General features: G+C 34.7%; 3 protein-coding genes across 5 annotated transcripts in view; 1 reads left to right on the top strand and 2 right to left on the bottom strand.

Annotated features, from left to right (window-relative positions):
* The window catches only part of LOC111493678 (translation initiation factor eIF-2B subunit epsilon-like), an 11,986-nt gene extending 3,174 nt beyond the window's left edge, over positions 1-8,812 (top strand). Inside the window, exons 5-15 of one of the 2 annotated variants that reach the window (XM_023143481.1) lie at positions 968-1,157; positions 2,047-2,309; positions 4,059-4,182; positions 4,730-4,806; positions 5,798-6,052; positions 6,132-6,208; positions 6,932-7,023; positions 7,729-7,811; positions 7,903-7,974; positions 8,184-8,309; positions 8,384-8,812. In XM_023143481.1, the coding sequence (XP_022999249.1) occupies positions 968-1,157; positions 2,047-2,309; positions 4,059-4,182; positions 4,730-4,806; positions 5,798-6,052; positions 6,132-6,208; positions 6,932-7,023; positions 7,729-7,811; positions 7,903-7,974; positions 8,184-8,309; positions 8,384-8,431 (1,407 nt within the window). In that variant the 3' untranslated portion in view covers positions 8,432-8,812. The remainder of the gene's footprint in view (positions 1-967; positions 1,158-2,046; positions 2,310-4,058; positions 4,183-4,729; positions 4,807-5,797; positions 6,053-6,131; positions 6,209-6,931; positions 7,024-7,728; positions 7,812-7,902; positions 7,975-8,183; positions 8,310-8,383) is intronic. The other variant, XM_023143482.1, reaches the window with a different exon arrangement.
* Positions 8,813-9,350: 538 nt separating this feature from the next.
* Positions 9,351-12,858, bottom strand: LOC111493679 (probable nucleolar protein 5-2). 2 transcript variants are annotated; one of them, XM_023143483.1, is made up of 9 exons: positions 12,743-12,858; positions 12,272-12,371; positions 11,967-12,008; positions 11,633-11,812; positions 11,370-11,534; positions 11,039-11,239; positions 10,244-10,741; positions 10,029-10,163; positions 9,351-9,953 (listed from the first exon to the last, which is right to left on the bottom strand). In XM_023143483.1, exons 2-9 carry the CDS (start codon positions 12,347-12,349, stop codon positions 9,594-9,596), a joined length of 1,659 nt encoding a protein of 552 aa, XP_022999251.1. In that variant the 5' UTR covers positions 12,350-12,371; positions 12,743-12,858; the 3' UTR covers positions 9,351-9,593. The 2 variants fall into 2 exon arrangements, with proteins under 2 accessions (XP_022999251.1, XP_022999252.1); XM_023143484.1 differs by having other exon boundaries at positions 12,740-12,857.
* A 5,915-nt stretch (positions 12,859-18,773) lies between these two features.
* The window catches only part of LOC111493683 (acyltransferase-like protein At1g54570, chloroplastic), an 11,621-nt gene continuing 9,006 nt past the window's right edge, over positions 18,774-21,388 (bottom strand). Inside the window, exons 12-15 of the mRNA XM_023143491.1 lie at positions 20,919-21,032; positions 19,873-19,958; positions 19,272-19,616; positions 18,774-19,163 (exon numbers count right to left, since the gene is read on the bottom strand). Of these exons, the coding sequence (XP_022999259.1) occupies positions 19,316-19,616; positions 19,873-19,958; positions 20,919-21,032 (501 nt within the window). The 3' untranslated portion in view covers positions 18,774-19,163; positions 19,272-19,315. The remainder of the gene's footprint in view (positions 19,164-19,271; positions 19,617-19,872; positions 19,959-20,918; positions 21,033-21,388) is intronic.

Genomic DNA, 21,388 nt, shown 5'->3' with positions numbered 1-21,388 from the left:
TTTTTTTTTTTTTTTTTTTTTTTTTTTTTTTTTTTTTTTTTTTTTTTTACCTTTTCTTCTTAATAAGAATTTTATATCTATTAAATTAAGCTTATTTTATTTCATGAACAATGACAGCTTTTGATATATATGCTCGAACTATGACTCCAACAACATAATGAATTAATTCAGTTTCTTTGTGTTTTTTTTGTTAATTATATATTTTCATTCATTTTCAAAATTATGTGGGAAGAAAGTTTCTTAGCAGAAAACTTTATCCTACTCTTTATGTTTTTCCCATTCAAGAATGAGTAAGGTGCTTACTTCTATTAGCACGTCACTTAAAATGGTGGGAGTTAGGACTAGGTTATTTATTTATTATCATGTTTATTTTTATGACCAAAGTTTGGTGACATTAAACCTAACAACCTCCCAAACTTATCCCTTGATTGTATAAGATTTCATTCATTTTTCTTATTAAAAAAAGATCTGTTTTGAGTATTTTTGGATAAGAAACCATTTTATTGATGGCATGAAATTACTATAAAAGAGGGGAAAGCTCCCCATCCAAGGAGTTACAAAAAGGCTATCCATTGAATAAGAGAGTATTAAATTAACATAAAAACAAAAATTTTAGAATTAGTTTATGGAAATAAATGAGCAACCTTTTATATTCAAACTTGATTAATATTAAGTTTATTTGGTTAGGTTGAGAGGGAATCAAAAGTTAATATGTGAGAGGAAATACTTTATGGATGGGTGGGAGAGTGGGAAAGAGAAATGTGGAATTGAGTGAGAGATAGCGTAGAGATGGGTTGGGAGAGAGAAATGTGGAATTGGGTAGAGTGGGTGAGAGAGAAACTTGTAATAATGTTTGTTATTATAAACATTAGTTAGTGTTGGAGCTCCTTTTGGTGGGCTTGTTTTTTTTATATACCCTTGTACATTATTTTATAATGCCAATATAATTATGGACAATGATTTTCAGATCATGGGTTACAAGATTTACACACACGAAATTTGCTCAAGCTATGCAGCCAGAATCGATAATTATCGAAGCTATGACACCGTTAGTAAGGACATAATACAAAGGTGGACATATCCACTGGTACCGGATGTTAAATTCTTTGGGAACTCTGCTTATAAACTTGAAAGGCAGGGAATGTATCGAGCATCAGGTAATGATTAAGTGATTAAACAAATTGCTTAAGTTTAGGCAAGGCTCGTTGATGTTTTTCTTCATGTTACTCAATGTCATCACTGGAGACCGAGAATAATACTCTACAACGAGCAATTCATTTATTTTCAAGTATTTTTTTACCCCTGATATTATATTCTTTCCTTTGCCCTCAAAAGCTCATGAGCTTGTCTTTTTCTTCTTTGTTGCGTTGCTATATGATGCTTTTATTATCTTCTTTTGCAATGCCAATGACGTCTCTTTTGATTTTGATCACATAATTGTTTGTTCGTTAAATGGTTCCATGGAAAAAAATTTAGCTTCCAACTATCTTGGACGAGCTTCTTTTGCCTAGCTTACTTCATGATGTCATTGGTTTCTTTTGTATGGAGGAGCCATGTTATAAACACACTTTTTAAAAATAATATTGTTTTTTATTCATTTGAATGAGAAACAAGAAAAGCTATATTATAAACTACAAAAGGAGAACAATCTAGCTGCCTGAGGGGGATTAGGAGGAATCGAAGAAATGGCCTCCAATCCAAGTAGACCAGCAAAATAGGTATATTACAAAGGGTTTTTTTCACAAATCGATTAATATGTCAATCTCACTTCATGGGTCAAGATCCAAGTTATGCACAAGAGATATTGTGCACTTCACGAAGTTTGGGTTTGTCTTGTATGATTTCATCAATCCAATAGGCAGTATGTTTAGGTTTTATAGCGAGGGTCAGTGGCTCTCATATTATTCAGGTCAATTTTCATGTTGGTGACATTTAGTTTGCTATATTACTCTCAATGTGGTCAATTTTTTTTACAAACTTCTTTGGAGTTGTTGATCTCCCCTTACATATTCCATTTATTAAGTGATGACATTTCGTTCACTTCAGAAATACTGCAGGCACGTTCTGCACAGGTTGGTCCGTTTACTGTTATTGGAGATAACAGCAAAATTGGTGATAACACCAAAATTACGAATTCAATTATTGGGCAAGGTTGTAGCATTGGATCAAATGTTACAATTGAAGGCTCTTATATATGGGACAACGTCACCATTGAAGATGGCTGTAAACTTAGTCATGCTATCGTCTGTGATGGAGTTATTATAAAGTCAGGGGCAGAACTGGAAGCTGGTGTAATTTTGTCTTTCAAGGTATTGTTCCTTCTTTTTGGTTATTAATGCAGCTAGTGTATTTATTGACCGTAATCAATTGAAGTGATCTATAGTACTCACGCAAAGAAATTTATAGTATCTGATAAAATTGGCTTCAAGAGTGTCAAATGACTTAACACTAACGACAATGTGTTCCTTACGTTGATAATTGGCCTATGGCTGTTTACTACTCATATGTCCTTGAAGCTGGATTGTGCCATCCATTTAATTTTTTGTATGCCCTTTTCTTTTCCCGAGTAGGAAATTGCTTTTCATTTTTGTTTTATCTCCCTAGCTTCACATTGGACGCCCTCTGTGTGGCTTGGCTTTCAGGCTTCAATTTTTCTTAGTATGAGCGTTTCTAATAAGAAAGAACTTTTTGGATGTTGCAATTCTTTTTTTCTTTGATGAGAAACAAAGGATTTTATTCATGCAGTAACATTCCTCAACAAAACAGCCCAAGGGATAAGGGGATAAGGCTTCCCTTTTCCCGAAGGAAGGTTTACAAAAAAACCTTCCAATCTAAGTTAATGGTTTCTAAAATGTAGTTACAAAACAACCTATCTTGTGCACTCTAACTAGAAGCCATAAACGGTACAAAATCACAAAAAGATGAAAAAGTAGCCGGCTTGAACTTATCTAATCAATATATGGTTAAGATCTTAGTTTTTATAACTATAAGTTGACTTTGACTTTATATAGTTGAGTCTCTTTTCATTTCTGGTTAAAAGTTTTGTTTCATGTTCAAAACAAAAGTTTATGGCTCAGTCTTCGATGGTGTGCACTATGTATTTGTGGGAAAGTTTTAACTTTGGTCCACTCTATAAGTTAAGAATTTCAAGTGTACCCTCTATTTTTCTACTTGGTTCTTTGATTGTCAATGAGCAAATGTTATAAATTATGTCAAAAAGTTTCTAAAAAATGCATTATTGGATTGACATGCACTTTAAAATTATTTTCATTTGAATGGCTTAGTCAAAGGATCGATCAATTCATATCTCATATGATTTCATCAATCCAGTGTATATCTTTTAGCTCTACAGTTCTTGAATTTCAAGGTGTTTTACTGGGGTCCTATTCTTCTATTTTTGACTTGTTGTTGGACAAGGGAAATCAATTTCTGTGCATAGGATCAAAGTCATATGAAATTGATTATTTTAAACCTGGCTAGGATGTTAGATATTAAACTTGTTTTATGCACTTAGAGATACATGCGTTTCTTGGATACATGTACTTGAGAGATCCAATTAGTAGATACATGTATTAGATTATTCATGTATCACCATAATGATAGTACATGTATTGGGTAGATTCATTATTTAATATTTGATACATGTATGGTCATGGAGAATGTTCCAAAAGAACCACCTATGTAGAGTTTTTCTCATCTACTTTGAAATATAACACATCTCTTCCTCCATATGACAAAAACTTTGTCAACATAGGGTTGATCAAACATACAACTATGAGCAAGTATGTGATGTTGTTAGGTCTGATTTTATATTTGATAAATTAAATGTAGCATTCCCACGCATATGGAGAAAAAAGATAAAGAAACTGTTTTGTTAGAAGATTAAAAAGAAAGCATCATTTTTGTAAGACAATTTGAACCAATTCAATTAAATATTAAAATAAGAAATATCACGTTAATGTATACTGGTTATGCCCTACTCTTTATATATGAACTCAAGGTTTCTTGATCCTTTTTTCTTGTAGCTCTGCTGACTTTTCTATTTTGATATTACACAGGTTGTTGTAGGGGATCAGTTTATTGTTCCATCATATTCAAAGGTATCTTTGTTTCAGCAGCCAATCAATCAAGACAGCGACGATGAGCTGGAATATGCAGATAATAGCAGTGGTATTGTAGAATGTAATAAATTAACTTTAAGGCAGATACTTCCTATTCATTTTGAGCAAACTTTACTTTAACGGGCCATTTAGTGTTTTCTTGAAGATAAGAAACCATTTCATTGAAAGTAATGAAATTATGAAAGAGTGAGTAAGACTAGAGAGAGAGGTATCAAGGGTTTTCCAGGTGGCAAGAGATTTAAAATAGACGAGAGGGTGAGTGGCAAGGTGAATTTCTTCAATACAAGGAGACGATGATCATTATGTTCATCAATTCTCTTTCAGATTTGAGGCATGGGGAGGAAGAAACTATAGAATTTCTAATGAAAAATACTCTTCGTGGGAAGATGATTGTGATTTGACAAAAAAAAAAAAAAAAAAGATTTATTTGAGCTGGAATGTCTTGGTGAACAACTTGGACTTTTAAATTGGTTGTTGGATTGGTAGTTCGACTGAAAATTAATATTTTTAATCGTCATGTCTCTTCTTTTGAACACAATCAAAGCCATTTAGTTTTAAGGTCTTTGTGTAATGAACTTCGGCTGCTTACATTACCTTGTCATATGCAGTTGCAGATACAACGGACAAGTCAAATAATGAACTGATGTCCAAATCGCTGGAAATGCAAGGCTGGCCTGCATCTGAGGTTGGCATTTTTCGGATCTTCTAGCCTGATAAACAATGTTACGAATATGTCAATAAACTCAAATTGATGTAGAGAAAAAAAAAGTGGTCATTCTTTGCATAGTTGTGTCCAAGTTTTTATGCCAAATCATAGACGGGATATCAGCTTAGAATGCTAGTTGATTACAACTAACAATGTAAATATCTCGTGCAAGGGAAGTTATAGATGAGCATTATGAGATTTTTTATGGGTTTAAGGTTCATGCTTTATATCTATCTAGATATCCCATTGAAATTTGCAGCTGGTGGTAGTTTATGGTATTTACATATCTGCCGCCAGAAGCAGTAGAAACTTGTGGAATTCCATGGTTTGATGCGAAGAGAAAATTAAATAGCTTATTTTCAAATTAGGTGCCACAAGAAGTTCTATAATACTCGTAAAGGAGCAGTGTCCTTCGCAACTTTTCTGTTTCTATTAAAAAGAATAGGTGCCATGAAAATGCCTTTGAGCATTGCTTTTCGTAGGATGTACAAGCTTTGTAGTTGCGAGGTTCACCTTTGTCAAAAAAATGCGAGCACTGAATGGATAATGGTTGAGTCTTGCCATTTAATAAGCCTCTTAACGATAGGGAGGCTACACATTCGTCTTAATTAAACTGTTCTTTTTTTTTTTTTTTTCAAAGAAGATTTTTTGCATTTATATATAAAGCGAAGAATGAAATGTTTTTTTTAAAAGGTCTGGAGGTTGGAGAATTTAGACTAATCCTCTATTATGATCTTTTTGTAACTTTTTTGTAAATTTCTTCAACTAGATTATATATGTTCAAAACCTTATTGTCTTCAAAACCCCTTAGCATATGCCATTTTTAATTAATATGCCTTCTGATTTTTTTTTTTTTTTTTTTTTTAAATATTGTCCTTAACTTTATTAAGAATCAGGATAGAAACTTGACCTTTTGGGTTTCAGTACAAGAGGGTAATCGACTCTTAACATTCTCTACTGTTGTTCTCAGCTAGGCAATGGAGGTATAGGGCATGTTTGGTCAATTTGTGAAGGAAGTGTTGAAGAAGAATGGAGGCACTCAGTTGCACCCATTCCTGCCGATAAACTTGAGAAGACTCTGCAAAAAGCGACAGATGATGAGCTGGAGTTAACTCGCGATGCTAATGTTCTTCCAACTTCAGGAGAGTTGAAGTCTGACTCAAATGTCTCAGATGGTGATGATAATGAAGACTCTAGAGATGACTCCATCCACTTTGAGAAAGAGGTTAGAAGTTTCGTTTTTCTGATGGCTGGTCGCAGGGACAATCTTTTGCTTGCTAACTTCTATTAGTTTTTATTTACAGGTTGAAGCAACGTTTCTGAGGGGTGTGCATGAAAATATTAAAGTAGACAATGTAATTTTGGAAGTGAACTCATTGCGGTATGCTATCATCTCTTCTTGTTTTTGCGGTGATTTCACATCTTTTTCTTCCTTCGCTTTTGAATTACTTTATGTTGTTGCGTTCTGCCCAATTTCAAATTTATTTTTTGTTCAATTGATTTTATTGTATTTATGTCGCTGCTGTTGGAGATATTTTTTCAATATCACTTATCGACTGAAAAGTGTTCTCAAACCTCTTAACAGACGTTTTGTTGAATTCCTACATATGCAAGATGTCTGCAAGGTTGTGCCATGTAAAAAAAGATTAACGTTCTCGTTCTAGAAAAACTAGGATTTTCTGTTGCGAGCTTTTACGTTTGAAAGGATTCCCATTTTTAAGGTGTCTTCAATTTGTGTCGTTCAAGGTGCAAAAGAGATTAATTTTCTTTAAAAGAAATAAAAGTGAGATTTCCTGTCGTGAACTTTTGGTTTTGGACGCTTCAGTGACATTCTGGAGGTTGATTGTTTCTTGTTTTTGCAAAATATAATTTCTTGATGACAGGTATTCTCTTTCTATATCGTTTGCTATGGCAGGCATTTTTTCGGTTAAATTATCTATTAGAGATGAAACGATATAAGAATATTTGCCGATAAAATTTTGTTTTTTCTTTAATACAATTAATCGAGTATAAGTTCATTTCGGCTTTCGCACTAATGGTTGGGAAGTTTTGAACCTAGGCTCAGTGTTTGTATACTGCTTGCTTAAATTAACTCTCTCGGCAGGTTGTCATATAATAAGGTGGCTGCAGATTGTGCAGGAGCATTGTTTTATTCTCTGATGAAATTTGCCTTAGACTCTCCACATGGTTCATCTAGTAAGTTCTTTGAGCTGTCTTTCCTTTTGGTATGGAGACTTTATGATAAGCAAAGTTTTAAAGGTTAATGTAAACGAAAACGTTAAGTTCTCATTTTTATGAAAATATTGATAGAAAGATAAAAAAAAATGTCGATCTTGATGAATATTTTTGTTATGGAAAAAAATCATAAAAAAGAAAAAATTCAAAAGTATTTAAATTAATAAATAATCATTTACACTTAGGCTTATTGTTAATATTAGAAACACTTGGTGACATCTTATTGCTATTTACGTTTTTACGGTATAATGGAAATCTCGAGGCTAGATCCATGAACGTATGGAAATGGACAGAAATTTAATACGTCATGATCAAGTAAAGTCTAATAATACCAAACTATGTGCTGTGATGATACATTTTGTGAAGATTTGCGTTACCTGTTAACATTTTATCATCTTGAATTTGCAATATATTATGTCGTCAATTAGTCTGCATTGGATTAAAGCTTGCAATACCATGCCTCGGTATATCAAATGGTTTGCTACCAACGTTCATCTGGAAACTGAGTTTGTAGGTTGTCGAAGAAATTGCCTTATGAAAAACCATTCTAGCTAAATTTTTATGAAAAAATTGGTTTGAGTTTGAAGGGTTTCTTTCCTTCATGTACTCTTTGTTCCTTTTTCTTTTTCTTTTCTGAAACTGCCAAATTAATTCCATCTGTTTCAGGTGAGCTACTGCAAAACACTACGAATATAATTACGAAATGGAAAAAACTTTTGAAGTACTACTTAACTGACATGGATGAAGAGGTATTGCGGCTTTTAACACTGTTAGCTGATAAACTTAACCAATATATTGTACTTAGTGCAAGTAGTTGAACAAACCCCATATCCTCTGCAGATTGAAGTGATATTAAAATTTGAAGAGATGTGCCTGGAATCGGCCAAGGAATTCACTCCACATTTTACTAAGGTATTTTTATTGTTTTCTTGGAAAATGAGTCTCTAGATTGAGAACATGCATTCCTTATTCTTAGAGGTTAATTACGATTGATATAGATCGACTTATAGATAATATTCGGGGCTGAAAAATGATAGTCTATCAGGATGTGCCTGTATTTATGATTTTTTTCCCTTAAGGGTGAGGTGAATGATTTTCGCACACATTTTTGTGTTCCATAGATTTTGTGTCATCTATATGACCAAGAAATCATTCAAGAAGATGCTATTCTAAGGTGGGATGATGAGAAAAAGGAAGCGGATGATTCAGATAAACTTTTCGTTAAGCAGGCTGAGAAATTCATCGAAGTAAGGAACTTTTTATGTCCTGTTATCTGTTTCATTTTCAAATAGATAGGAACTTATTTGTAGCTTTGGTACAGTGGTTAAGAGTTGCATCAGAAGAGGAAGATGATGAAGAGGAGGAATAGAAATGGTGGAATAACATCTGTAGATTAGCGAAGATCACAGGGCAGAGTGAGGAAGTCCATTGTTGCTGAGTCTTTCATTTTTAAACGTCAAATCTTCACAGTAGCTACCTGGTTTCCCTAATGTGAAAGGAAACTTGTTTTTTATTTCCATTTTTTTTCAACTTCTATGATTGTCGATTGTCCATGTCCTATCATAGAAAGAAAATTTTGGGTAAATGTTTAAATCTTACTTTGTGGTTTTTTTCCGTTTATTTATTTGAGTTAGTGTATCACCGATCTTCCACAAAAAAAAGTTTATTTTTGTCTCCGAGGAAGTACACAGTAACAACTGAGTTAAGTTCGTTTACAATTAGTGAAATATGAAAATTCAAACCTCTAACTCGAGAAAGAGGTGCATGTTAATTACCGATGAGTTATGCTTGTTTTTACTTTTTATACATTTGATTTACTTTTTCATGGTGTGTCATGTTTAAATCATCTTTCATTAATCTAATTTAAATAATTAATCTTAGATGAATGAGTATATGTTAGATTTAAAGTTTGGAATTAACCTTTTGTTAAAAAAAACATTCATTTACAGAATTGAAAATCTTATACTTTGAAATCATAAAAATTAAATTATATTTATAATCTATTTTTCTAATTTGAAATATATTTTAAGTTACATTGTAAATTTTGTTTAAAAAACTGAGATTCAATCTATTTTGTTCCTGTTTTTCAAAATTGCAAATTTGGGTCTAAAACGTTTGAACTTATTAAAACTTAGTAATAACCAAAATAAAAAGTTAATACCTATATTAGAGATAAAATTAATATACATATATATATATATATATATATATATACATATATATATATATATATATCTAATAAAGCAATTAATTTTTAAAATTCAAAAATTGGCCAGAAGCCAACCAAATTAAAGAGATCACACCTACTGCATTATAGCTTTAACATTTCAATCACAAAACCATATTTTCCCCTGTGGAAGAGACTTAATAATGCAAGAAAGCTCTTCAACTAGAAGGAAGTTTTCGCCATGAGAATTAGAATCTGTAAGAATTTGGGGATTACATGAGAGATTTAGATGGAACTTCAAAAGTGCAGCGAACAACCAAATTTTACAGGTTATGCTAACAAAAATGGTTCCTTCCATCACCTCTTAATCGTCACTTTTCTTCTTCTTCTTCTTTTCCTTCTTCTTGCTCGGCTGCTCGGCTTCCTCTTCTTCGTCTTCTGCATGCTTTCTCTTCTTTTTCTTCTTCTTTTCCTTCTCCTCACCACCATCTTCCTCTTCTTCTTCAGCTTGTTTCTTCTTCTTTTTCTTCTTCTTCTCGTCTTTCCCGGCATCTTCAACTTCAGGTTTCGACTTATCCTCCTCCATTACTGTTTCCTCTTCTTCTGTCCTCTTCTTTTTCTTCTTCTTTTCTTTCTTCTCTTCACCAGTTACTGGAGCCTCTGCTTCCACCTCATTAGCCTTCTCAAGTTTACCAAGCAATGAATCGGCTGCGGGATTATACGTCTACATAAAACAGAAAAGTCAATCATCCATACAAACAAGTGAGCAGAGTTACAGATTTTGAAATGGAAATCAGACCTTAGCAGCAGTTATCAAGCCCCCGATGCTCTTCTTTCGGTCCTTGTCATAGGCCTCGATTTTGGGTTTGCCTTTAGCCGACCCAGCAACATGCCCTAACTCTCTGCCCTCAAGGTTCCTTAACCTTGCTTCCAGCTGAGTAAGTATAGTGATTCAGACACAGGGTTCCATAGATCTTTAAAGTCATAAGTGAAGAAAATACCGAGGAAAAATACCTTGGCGCGATTTTCAAGTCCCATGGTGTTATCTTGGCCATCACCCAAAGCATCACACCTAATTGCCAATGCAGTTTTGGCAGCAAGAGACCGAGATATTTTTCCTTTGAGCTTTGGAGCTGCCTGGCCAATTAGGGATGCATGGTAGATAAGACCATACTTGGGGGTTGCATGCTTTGTTTTCAGAGCTCTGAACAGAGCCTTCTCAGCTCCAAGAATTTGCACTGTGCTTCCAGGCTGCTTAGCAAGATTAAGTAAACTGCCACCATGGGCAATTAGGCGGGCACCAACAAGCTCTCCAACAAGTGCAGTCAAATTAGGAGCAATGGTGTTCATCCTACTTTTGAGATAATCATACAGTTGGGCTCTGTACTCGGAAAGCGAAAGGACCTGGTCACAGAGCTCTCTAATATTCATCAAGTCAAGATCACTAACTTCAGTTCCCATTGATATCATACACGCCTCCTTCAGCTCAGTCTCAACCTCCTCTGACAATATCTAGAATGAAATATGCAAGAAAAATTAGTACTGCTACATTGGGAAACATCAAGTTCATTTTTTTGAAGCCACGAACACATTTCACTCCCACAAGGTTGGTCAAAGGGTTAACATTTTTCCCACTGGTCAAAGAGATAGATAATGAGATAGTTCAAAACTTGTTCGAGTTTGAAGAATAGGTACACCAGATTTTAAAAAATGGCATGCAACAAGATACAGGTGACATCAAACTTCAACAAAGACCAAATATATAAATATGAGGGGTTGAACTTAGTTTGTTAAAGAAGTTCAAAAGACCTCAGAGAAATCGAGTTTGGCGGCATTGTCACGGTTGCCCATAAATTTCACTGCCTTCGCATATTGGATGTTATCCTGAATAATTTTAGCAAGCTCTGGAAAATGCCAGCCATACCACTCCCTAACACGCATTGCATAAGTATTCAACTCCTTGTCAAGGTCATCAAGCAATCCAATAGCTTGTATGATCATTGTATCCACCTGAAATTAGGATGAAACGTGAATTACAACATTTTGTTGGGAAAAGAGAATTAACAATATCAACAATAAACATCAATAAAAAAAAAAAAAAGGTAGCAGCCATCAATCCCAAATCAGAAAAAGAACAAACCTTATCAGCACTGAACTTCAGTTTATACCTAGACAAACTATGAGACAATCCCAAGCTCATTGGTGCCAAATCTTGAACAGCTAGGCCAGATATGAGTTCGTTCAATTGATTTCTTAAACCTCTTACCAACTCCATAACAGAGTTGTTGTGCACACAATCTATTTGCTGCACAAAAACAAAATCAAAAAATGCACAACACTCATAAGTTTAAATCACTTTCACGAGGAACCAGTAAAACATAATTTTTAGAATAAGCAGCATACCAGCTTCTCTTTAATTATATTTCCAAGCTTAGAATCAGCAACACCCAAGGTTTCCCCATCACAGTTGGCTCGTAAAAACTTCCGCAAGCCTTTGCTAGGTTTGCTGTCAATCAATAACGTGGTAGCTTCCAAAGCTTCTGACATGTTTTCAAACTTAGAAAAAGCCTTCAGCTTCACCACCTGATATAACCAAAATGTTTAGGTCCTCGGCAACAGAGAATGAGGTGCAGCAAGCAAGCAAAAATATTAACAAGAAAGTGTTAAAATTGACATATTAGATGTCCTAATACAGTGCATTACTTGAATCGAGAAACCACATTGAAAGAGAGATTACCTGTCTAGCAGATTCGGCATTGGAAAAATCCTTCCACAAATCCTACATTCGAAGTAGTTTGAAAATCAAGATCCAGATACACATAAGGAAAACAATAAGTATACGCATTCATCAGATTGAAAGCCATCAGTAAACCACAAAGAGTGGACGGTGCATTTTCAACTTAACTCATATTTATAATTATAAAAATTGGGCAATCATAAGATTGAGAGACATCACTAAACCAGAAAGAGAAGTTATTTTTAAACATCCCACCTTCAAATGAAACAAATTCAAAAACAGTATAATTTCCAACCATCACATACCTCAACTTTGGAAAGTTTTCCTTCATCCAAAACTTTAAACAGGGCAAAGCCCGCCGACGTCTCGAACAACACAAGCATATTCACGACCTCCCAAAGACACCTGAGAAATTGAACACCATTCCCATTGAGCGTTAGTCAAACCAATCGCTTAAAACCCAAAATCCATAACTCCACAGTTCCTTCCATATTAAAACAGTATACATATTAGAAACAAAAAGAAATCCAATTCCTATAGTCACATTAGAATATCCAACGAGATACATCATTATCCTATTTCGAGAATCCAAAGTTCCTAGAAACTACAATACTTTAGCTCCCATGACCACTCTAGAAGCAACCCACCAAACTTCACGGCTACAGCTACCTATCGAACTCATTAACGAAACTCAACTCAAAAGTTAGAGGCCATGAAAATACAGAGAGACGGAGAGAGAGAGAGAGAGAGAGAGAGAGAGAGATTTGCACTACTACCTTGACAAAGCTTTGCGTTGGGAGAGGGTAGAGGAGAAGAGAGAGGCTGAGACAGGAAGGGAAGCGAGAACTAGGGTTTAATGCCAAGAAGGGTTTGGGAAGAACGTTATATACAAATTTATATAGCAGTGTTTAAGAGAGGCTGAAAAGGGTTTTACTGAAGCTTGTCGGGGACATTTTAGGTATTTACAAAAATGTTATGGCTATTTACGTCCATTAGTGGCAATGTATGTAAATTGAGTTTTTTTAGGTTAAGTAAACCCATTGTCTCCACCCGATAGGAACTATCGGAGATCGATCTAAAGTAGCGGTGCCGATCGACTTTTGATCAAGGGTATGTATATATTATTAGTCAATGCTCACGATGAAAATGTCGGTTGATTGATTTTTTTATTGATAGTCGAGAATTCAAAATATTTTAGAATTATAAATTTTATTATTGAGATTGAATAATATATGACGAGACTTAAAGTTTAGTGATTAGAATGATTATAGTCTAATAAAAATGATAGGAGTGATCGTTTTTAAGTATTAAATATTCATATTATACTGTTTCGTTAAATACATCAATTTTTTATATTAAAATTTAGATTAAGGGTAAATTTGTAGAGCAAAAATTACTTCGTCTAAAAAAATATTTTATGTTGTTCATGAGTTTATAATCAAGGAACACTATCTTCATTAGCGTGAGGCCTTTTGGGAAAGTTTAAAGCAATCCCACGAGAGCTTATGCTCAAAGTGAACAATATCATACCACTGTGGAGAATCGTGTTTGTCTAATAGTAAGCCACACACTTTAATACTTAAATTAGTATCAAATTTGTAGAGAGTCGTGTTTGTCTAACGGTAAGCCCCACCTGTGATGCTTAAGTGGGCATGCATGTTTTATGGTTCTTGGACCTATTTGTGGTGTGGCTGACCCATGGGTCGTCCATGTAGGCTATGGCTGGCCATGGGCAATTTGATGGCCTGGCAGTTGTATGCCATGTTGGGCCATTGGGTGGGCTCCCCTATTTAGTAGTCATTCTATGTGGCCTTAGCTTAGGTCTATTAGAGGCTCTTTGTAACGCTCGAGTACTTGGATAAGAATTTAGTATCCGATGACTTCGACATTTTGTTTTATACCTCGCGACATAATTATGTTATTTACTTATTGCTTCTAAAAATTAGCATTATCTCCACCGAAGAGGTCATCTAGAAGAAAATTGCTCCAAGTAAAGTATGCTTAATTAAGGAGTTCATGTGATTGAGCTACTAAAAAGGAAAGTGCGATTTGTTGGTATAGATAAGGATAACGTTTGACATCAACATAGAGAGTAATTCAACATTTCTATATTGTAAAAAAATCCACGAACACGTAAATGTTTATAATATAAATAATACACCTTAGCATATTTAAAAAGGGTAAATGTTTATTCATTTAATCTAAATAATTTTTTAAATGTTTTTCTGAAATTTTCATCCACATCCATATGAACTAAATCTAGTGGAATATTACATTAATCATAGTTTTACAATGATTTTGGACAAGTTTATAATACATACAATTCCTCATTTATCGAATTTCTTCTTAGCCTTATCCATTATAAAATAGCATAAGGGTTTATATCACCCAAGGATTTAATCACACTCAAAATATAGTTCAAAACATCGATGAACAAATCACAACAGAGCTTTTCCAGAAACTTTTAATTCATTCATGGTCTAATCCGCGAACATTTTACTTGAAACGTAGAAATTATTACTTCATACAAAAACCTTAAAAAAAAAAAGTTGTCATATTTGAGATAGATTTACAAATATGATAACCAATTTCATCGTATGGTAATTTTTCCTTTATTTTATCTATAAAACAGTGTAAATTACAGAGTAAAGATCCACTTCATTCATTTACAGGAAACAAAAGCACAAACTGACCCTTGACACAGTAGCTATATTTGCAAACTTAGTATTTTACGACTACATCCACGACAAAGTGCATCCTCTTTCACTTGGTTTCACACTGTTACACCTTTATACTTCCTTGCAGCTTCTTTGCAGTTAATGGTTGCTCCGTTGGCACTCGGCACCGGAGGTGGTACGCCGAAGTTCCCGAACCGACGTGCTGCTTCGTTGCTGTCAATAGTTTTTGTGTAGCCATCTTTCTTAGGATGATCTGGTGCGGGACAAGCATTGTTTTTGCAATAGGGAAGGTTTACAGCTTCTTTAAAGAACTCTATAGCCTTCTCAATATCATTCATTGGTTTACTTATCCTCATTTCATGTTTTACCTGGTCTTCTTCCATTTCGACTTTGACTAAGAGTCTATTGAACTCTGTTGGGCGATTAAGAGCAGGGCGACTTGGATGCCGAATCCCTTTATCATGGTGAAGTCCATAAGACTTCACTGGTTCAGAGTTCTTGGTATGGCTATATTGAAAGCCATCCCTTGAATTTAAGTAAAATTCTTCAGTATATGTCTCAGTTGTAGTAACATACCTTGGTCTGGGCAGAACAACGGTAGGAAGTCTTCTTCCTCCGGCATCGACATAATGAGCTGGTTTGTATTTAGGATCAGGGATATGGCTTGTTGTGTTCTTTTCTTCCTGTTGTGGTTCAAAGTTCTTGTTGTCGGGGCGACAAAAGAAACCATATCGAAAATCGGCCATAGCCTAAATGAGTCTGAGGTACTCACTCTTTATGCCTTAGAGACCTTGTGGTTGTGGTTTTTCTTTCTACTTCTAACAGGTTTATTATATAGGCAGTTCAGACTGAGCATATAATCTTTCTAGACTTTTAGCCAGCATATAGCTCACGGCTTCCTTGAGTGCAGCCATGAAATTCCGGGTCAAGTTCTTGAATTGACCAAGGATATGAAAAGAACCTGGCTTTACTTTATTCAAGAAGTTAAGCCAAGCATGAAATTTTCAAGTAAATTCAAGTATAACACAACCGGTTAAAACATTATATCACAACCAAAAGGTCGGAAATTAAAATTCCCACTTCCACAAGTTATTGAACTAAAAGAAAAAATTGTTGTAAACTATTAGCTTAAGCTTTTGGGTTCGACGTTAATTTAAGCTTGCTAATCATCCAAGAGAACTAGTGTGAATTTAAACAAAGTCAATGTGTGACATCCCACAACGGTTGGGGAGGAGAACGAAGCATTCTTTATAAGGGTGTAGAAACCTCTCCCTAGCATACTCGTTTTAAAAACCTTGAGGGGAAGCCCAATAGGGAAAGCTCAAAGAGAATAATATTTGCTAGTGGTGGACTCGAGTGTGAGATCTCACATCGGTTGAAGGGAGGAATGAAGTATTCTTTTTAAGGGTGTGAAAACCTCTACCTAGCAGACGCGTTTTAAAAACCTTGACGGGATCCTGAAAGGAAAAGTCAATATTAGCTAGTGGTGGTTAGGGTCGTTACATTTAGTAAGCCACTCTGATAATGAATTCGGCAAACATAAAGCTAAACCAAAGGTTTTGAACAAAAGGTTCCACCCCCTCAGGGAAAAAGGACGTCAAAGGAAAAAATGGTCCACATTTTCGTTGGCCCCTAATACACAAACGACGAACCGAGGGAGAAAGAGTCGATGCTCCGAATTTCCTTTCGATTCTGTCATGTGTATTCGAACTTAATATGAATCCGACATTTCCTCTACTTGTGGACTTGAAAATTTGTTGTTGTTTGGAGTATTTGGATTGAGAGGAATGCTAAAAAATTTAGGGAAATGGAGAGATCAAGTGAGGAAGTAGAGGAGGAGGGTAGGTTGAATGCCTTGTTTTGGTTGTTTGTATAACTATAACCTTGGGTTAGAAAATTTGTTGTTGTTTGGAGTATTTGGACTGTGTTAGATTAGAACCCCTTGCCCCTTGTTTTTTGTCTGACTCCTTTTTTTCTTTTTGGGCTCCTTTTGTATATCTTTACATTCCTTTCATTCTTTTTCAACTAAACTTCCGTGTCCTATAAAAGAAAAGTAAAAGGCTCAACAGGACGGAATCAATATTAATAATAGAGAAAATTTCGTTACAATTATTTGAACACAGGATCTCCCATTCTCATACCAAGTTAAATAACTAATGAACCCGAAAAGCTAAAGGTAATAGGCTATAGTAAACATAACCAAATCAACGTGAGCATAACTCAACTAGTTTATGCATATATATACCTTAAACTAAACTAGTCAAACTACGAAAATAATCTCTATTCATCATATGAGCAAAGTAAGAATCCCATAGTGTTTGCAATCAAATACATAACTAAGAATGGTTTTAGCTGGATTGAATTCATATCACATTGAATGTAAAAAGAACCTAGAAATGAATCTCGAATGAGGACGATGAATTTCGATAAACAGACAATTTCAGGATAGATTATAAAATCAATTTTTTAGAATTTATAGATATGTTTCTGATCTCTTTTCATGGAAAAATTACTCAGGCAAATATCCAAGATAATCCTCTGTGAAATTGCACCACCATGACATTTTGAGGATCAATTCCCCCCCACTAAGAAAAAAGATAAGGAATCACATTCTTCTAATCTGGGTTTCTTCTGATTAGAGACAACCTCCACTGAGCAGAGAATAAAATGGCTGCTTAGTCATAGATTCTTTAATATGTTATTGGTGCAAGAAGGAATAAGAAAAAGAAAACCCACTTTTCATCCTAATCTTCTCAAATTGACACTACTGTAGATACATCCTAATCCTTGGTATATTATGTTGGTTAAAAGCTTGCATCTAATTCTGTTAAGAAAGATTATCCCTAATTTATCTGTAAAAGCATTCAGACTTTGGTGTTAAATCAATAATTAAGGCCATACACAAGGAGAGGGTTAAGAGTATATATAAAAGATTAATTATTTTCAATCAATTTAAACTTTTACGTCTAGTGGTGACTTTACAGAGTATCAAAGTAAAAGGTCTTGTATTTAAGAATCCTCACTGATGTGTTATGTTAAAAGCAAAGTAAGAGTTACATTTTCATCTATTTATTGGCTGTCCTTCAGTTCAAAACAAGTGGAAAATTTTGGCTGGTATCATTTTTTCTACCTCGATTATTGCAGGTCACCCGTTCAAAGAGGTTACAGAAGCTAGATTGATGTGGCATCATTGGGCCTTTTCTTTGGATCTTAGGGCAAGAAAGAAATAAATTATGGACATTATTCTCTTTACTGCTTTTCATTGGGCTAAATGTACATCAAAGTTTAAAGATTAAAGCTTACTACTACTCTTAGTCACTAGTTGAAGATCCTTCTTATTATCCACCATTCGAAGTTTTCTTCACTTTGTAATTTCATTCCTCAATGAAACAGTGATTCTTGTTTCTTCTTCCAAGGAAAAAAGATTGTGAATCAAATAAGTATTACTCTAATAGCTCAAGCCCACCGTTAGCAGATATGGTCTTTTTTGGGCTTCCCCTCAAGGTTTTTAAATCGCATCTACTAGGAAAAGGTTTCTACCCACCCTTATAAAGAATGTTTCGTTCTCCTGCCTAACCGATGTGGGATCTCACAATCTCAACCCTCATGTGAGGTGAAGTGTAAAGAGATTAAAACCTACCCTAACCTATTAGAGTAGATTTGAAAACATTAACTATATCATGAGTCATTTGATTAAGTTTTTGGATTTAGTGGTGATTTAACACGGCAGTAAAACTCAGCATTCCATTCCCAAATGTTGTAAATAGTTTATGCATTGAGCTTTGTAAATAGGTCGTCTAGTGGTGATCAAATAACTTTCACTTTAATATGTCAACTATAATAAAGGTGGTGGTCTAATCAACTGGACTACAATCCAAAGTAAATTAGAGAAATAGCTTAAACTTGTCACTTTTCAACGTTAGGTTCTGGTCTAACCATCTGATCTTGCTGAGTTGTAAAAGAGATTCAACAGTTTATGATTAAACTTCTACCAATATTCTAATGAGGTTTTGAGAATAAATATGTAAAGCAAAGCAGAATTTGACACATAACAAATCAAAGGTGGAGTTAATGCTTCTAGAAGGTATGGAAACTTCACCAACACGAGTTGCTGGGTTAGCACCTGATATAAGCAACTTCTAGGAGTTTTTTATATCAACAAGGCCAGTAAAATCTTTTTATTGAACTTATCCAATTCCAAATATTCAAATCCAGGAAACAGGGAAGCTTCCAATAGCTATGTAATTTAATAGAAAAAATGGGAAACAAGAATAAGCTAAAAAAATACAAGGTGACCTTTTTTGTGTGTGGTTCAATCAGAGTTCGGATTTCCTTTGTGTTTCTAATTGTTTTTAGTATAGGCATCTTCTTCAAGCAGGGATGGGAGAACAAAACCAAATTCAAGCTCATAATTCGTACCCATTGAAGGCTTCTTCAGATCACGACTTGACATTTGGGATGGAATTATTTAAAAGCAAACCTCCAACAGTCCAACCTTGGATAGAATGGTTGCATCCAACTGCAATATCAAAATACAAACATAGACATAAATACCTCTATAAATTGTTTTTTTTTTTTTAAAAATTGAATGAGCGTTTAAACTTCACAGAAAGGAGGAGACAGTAACTTGTTACTAATAAAAGACCAGGCATCGCCTTCAAGAGTCATTTCTCATGGGTCAAATGAAGGAACTTCATGTTGAGAGGCATGAAGGGCTTTATACACCGTTCTGTCAATAAAGCTTCGGTATGGATCCTCCTTCCGCTTCTTAATCAAGTAAGCTAAACTATGTTCGACTTCAGATTTAACCTGATTATACAATTGGTTTGCATTTTTCTTGTCCTTCAGGATTTCCTCTCTTCCTTTTGTTTCTATTGGCTTACCAAACAGGTAGTAAAAACGACCGGGTACCTTGGGCAAGAGCAAAGGGAGGAAAAGATCCGGATTACCAACCTCTCCACTATCCGTATCCCTGAAATTCACAGTATATTCAACACCCAGACAGAAAAATGAACTTCAATTTACATTTGTAATGCCCGTTTTTCCAAGAAGGAAAATAATAAGCCGTATAACAAAGTCCAAATGTATACTCTTTTAAAGGAGAAAAGAATATATTGATAGATTAAATGAACAAATAGAGGGGAGAACGACCCCGTAGAGATGAAAAGGCAAAAATGTAGATAAATAATATAAGCAAATCATATGCAGTGATGATGAAGAACAGTTACCTCACTTTAGCAGAATTCTGATTTGCCTTTCTGATGTTGTCATTAATTACAGGAATTTTCATCAGATCATTATAATCTAAAATCAGCTGCAAATACGAAATAAGAAGATAATGATAATTATAACTAGAAAGGTAGTAATAACAATAAAATTTCTTTTTAAGCATTAAGATATAGACAAGCTTGCACCAATTTTTCTCTAATTAAACAAGTTTTACGATTTTTTTTAATGAGAAACTGAACAAGTTTCACGCTTTCAGAACACTCATTTGCTAAACCAGAAAATTGCGTTCCCTCCTAAATTTCCATGAAACTTAAATTCATCCTTTCATTTATCTATGACAGAGATGACAATGATCCCCTTCTGGACACCAAGACGACTTCAATAAACTGCATAGCCCTGACACCGACAGGATCAGACGAAAAATATGCACGTCTCTGAAGGATGCCCCTGGGTTTTCAGCCCCAAACTCTTTGCCCATTTGGCTCCTTGTTTGAGATGAGGTGGTTGGGATAGGATAGCCTTACGGCATTTGGTTAATTGTTTTACAAACTCAAGTGATAGGGCTAGTTAAATCCAGTTTTTCTAATTTCTCATCCTGCAGATTTAGAAAAAATTATTAAAAATTTTAGGAGGAAGGCAACTTGAATATAGCTCAACTGATTAAGTATTATATTCTTGACAAAAGGTAAGAGGTTTAAATCTCCATCCTGCATGTTGTGGAATTACAAACAAACAGTAGAAAAATATTAACTATTATTAGGATAATAAGGGGCATATTTTGTCATGAACATTAGTTAAAAGGAGTTGGTTAGTAAAACGTCGTTATAAATAGGGTGGGTATGGGGAAGAAGGCAGATAGAATTTGGAATGTAGGGAGAGTCCAGCTCTCTCAAAGTGCTTGAGAGGGCTTTTTGTACATTGTAATACAATTTCAGTGTTATTTTCTTTCTCGCTTCAAGAATAGGGTCCTATCAAAACTTCTTATGCTTGAGCTACCAAATGGTGAGTGAACACTATCAAATCAAGGACTGGGAATTGAACTTACTTGTGCTATATCATCTTCTCCAACAGCACCAAACGGAACAATTGTAGCCCCAAAACGAGCAGCCATTCTCACAAATTCCTGTTGTTTTGGCCAGAACAGCTTATACTCTTCACCCTGTAAAGTTTTCAGAGGAAAAATGAACATTGGAAGCCTAATTCTCAACCATTATAGAAAAAGTTACAAAATAGGTCATTTTGACTCAACAAAGATACCACCACAACCGACTTATGCCCACATCTTCAATGACAAAGGGAAGTCCTTTCATAATTTTATGGATCTTCTAATTTGGCTCTCAGCTGGTGTAAAATTCTCATTCACAATTACTGTTTATCTTCTTCAATAACCAACTGGAAGTGTTTTCTGTAAGCCTCTTTGGCTTGGGACTATTTACTGTCTCTTCGAATTATTTCATCTTATCAATGAAATGATAGAATGTTTCCCATAAATCTACCCCCCCCCCCCCCCCCCCC

Source organism: Cucurbita maxima, unplaced genomic scaffold, assembly GCF_002738345.1.
Source record: "Cucurbita maxima cultivar Rimu unplaced genomic scaffold, Cmax_1.0 Cma_Scf00019, whole genome shotgun sequence".
In the NCBI taxonomy this organism is placed as follows: domain Eukaryota; kingdom Viridiplantae; phylum Streptophyta; class Magnoliopsida; order Cucurbitales; family Cucurbitaceae; genus Cucurbita; species Cucurbita maxima.
This window is presented reverse-complemented; position numbering and strand designations above follow the sequence as displayed.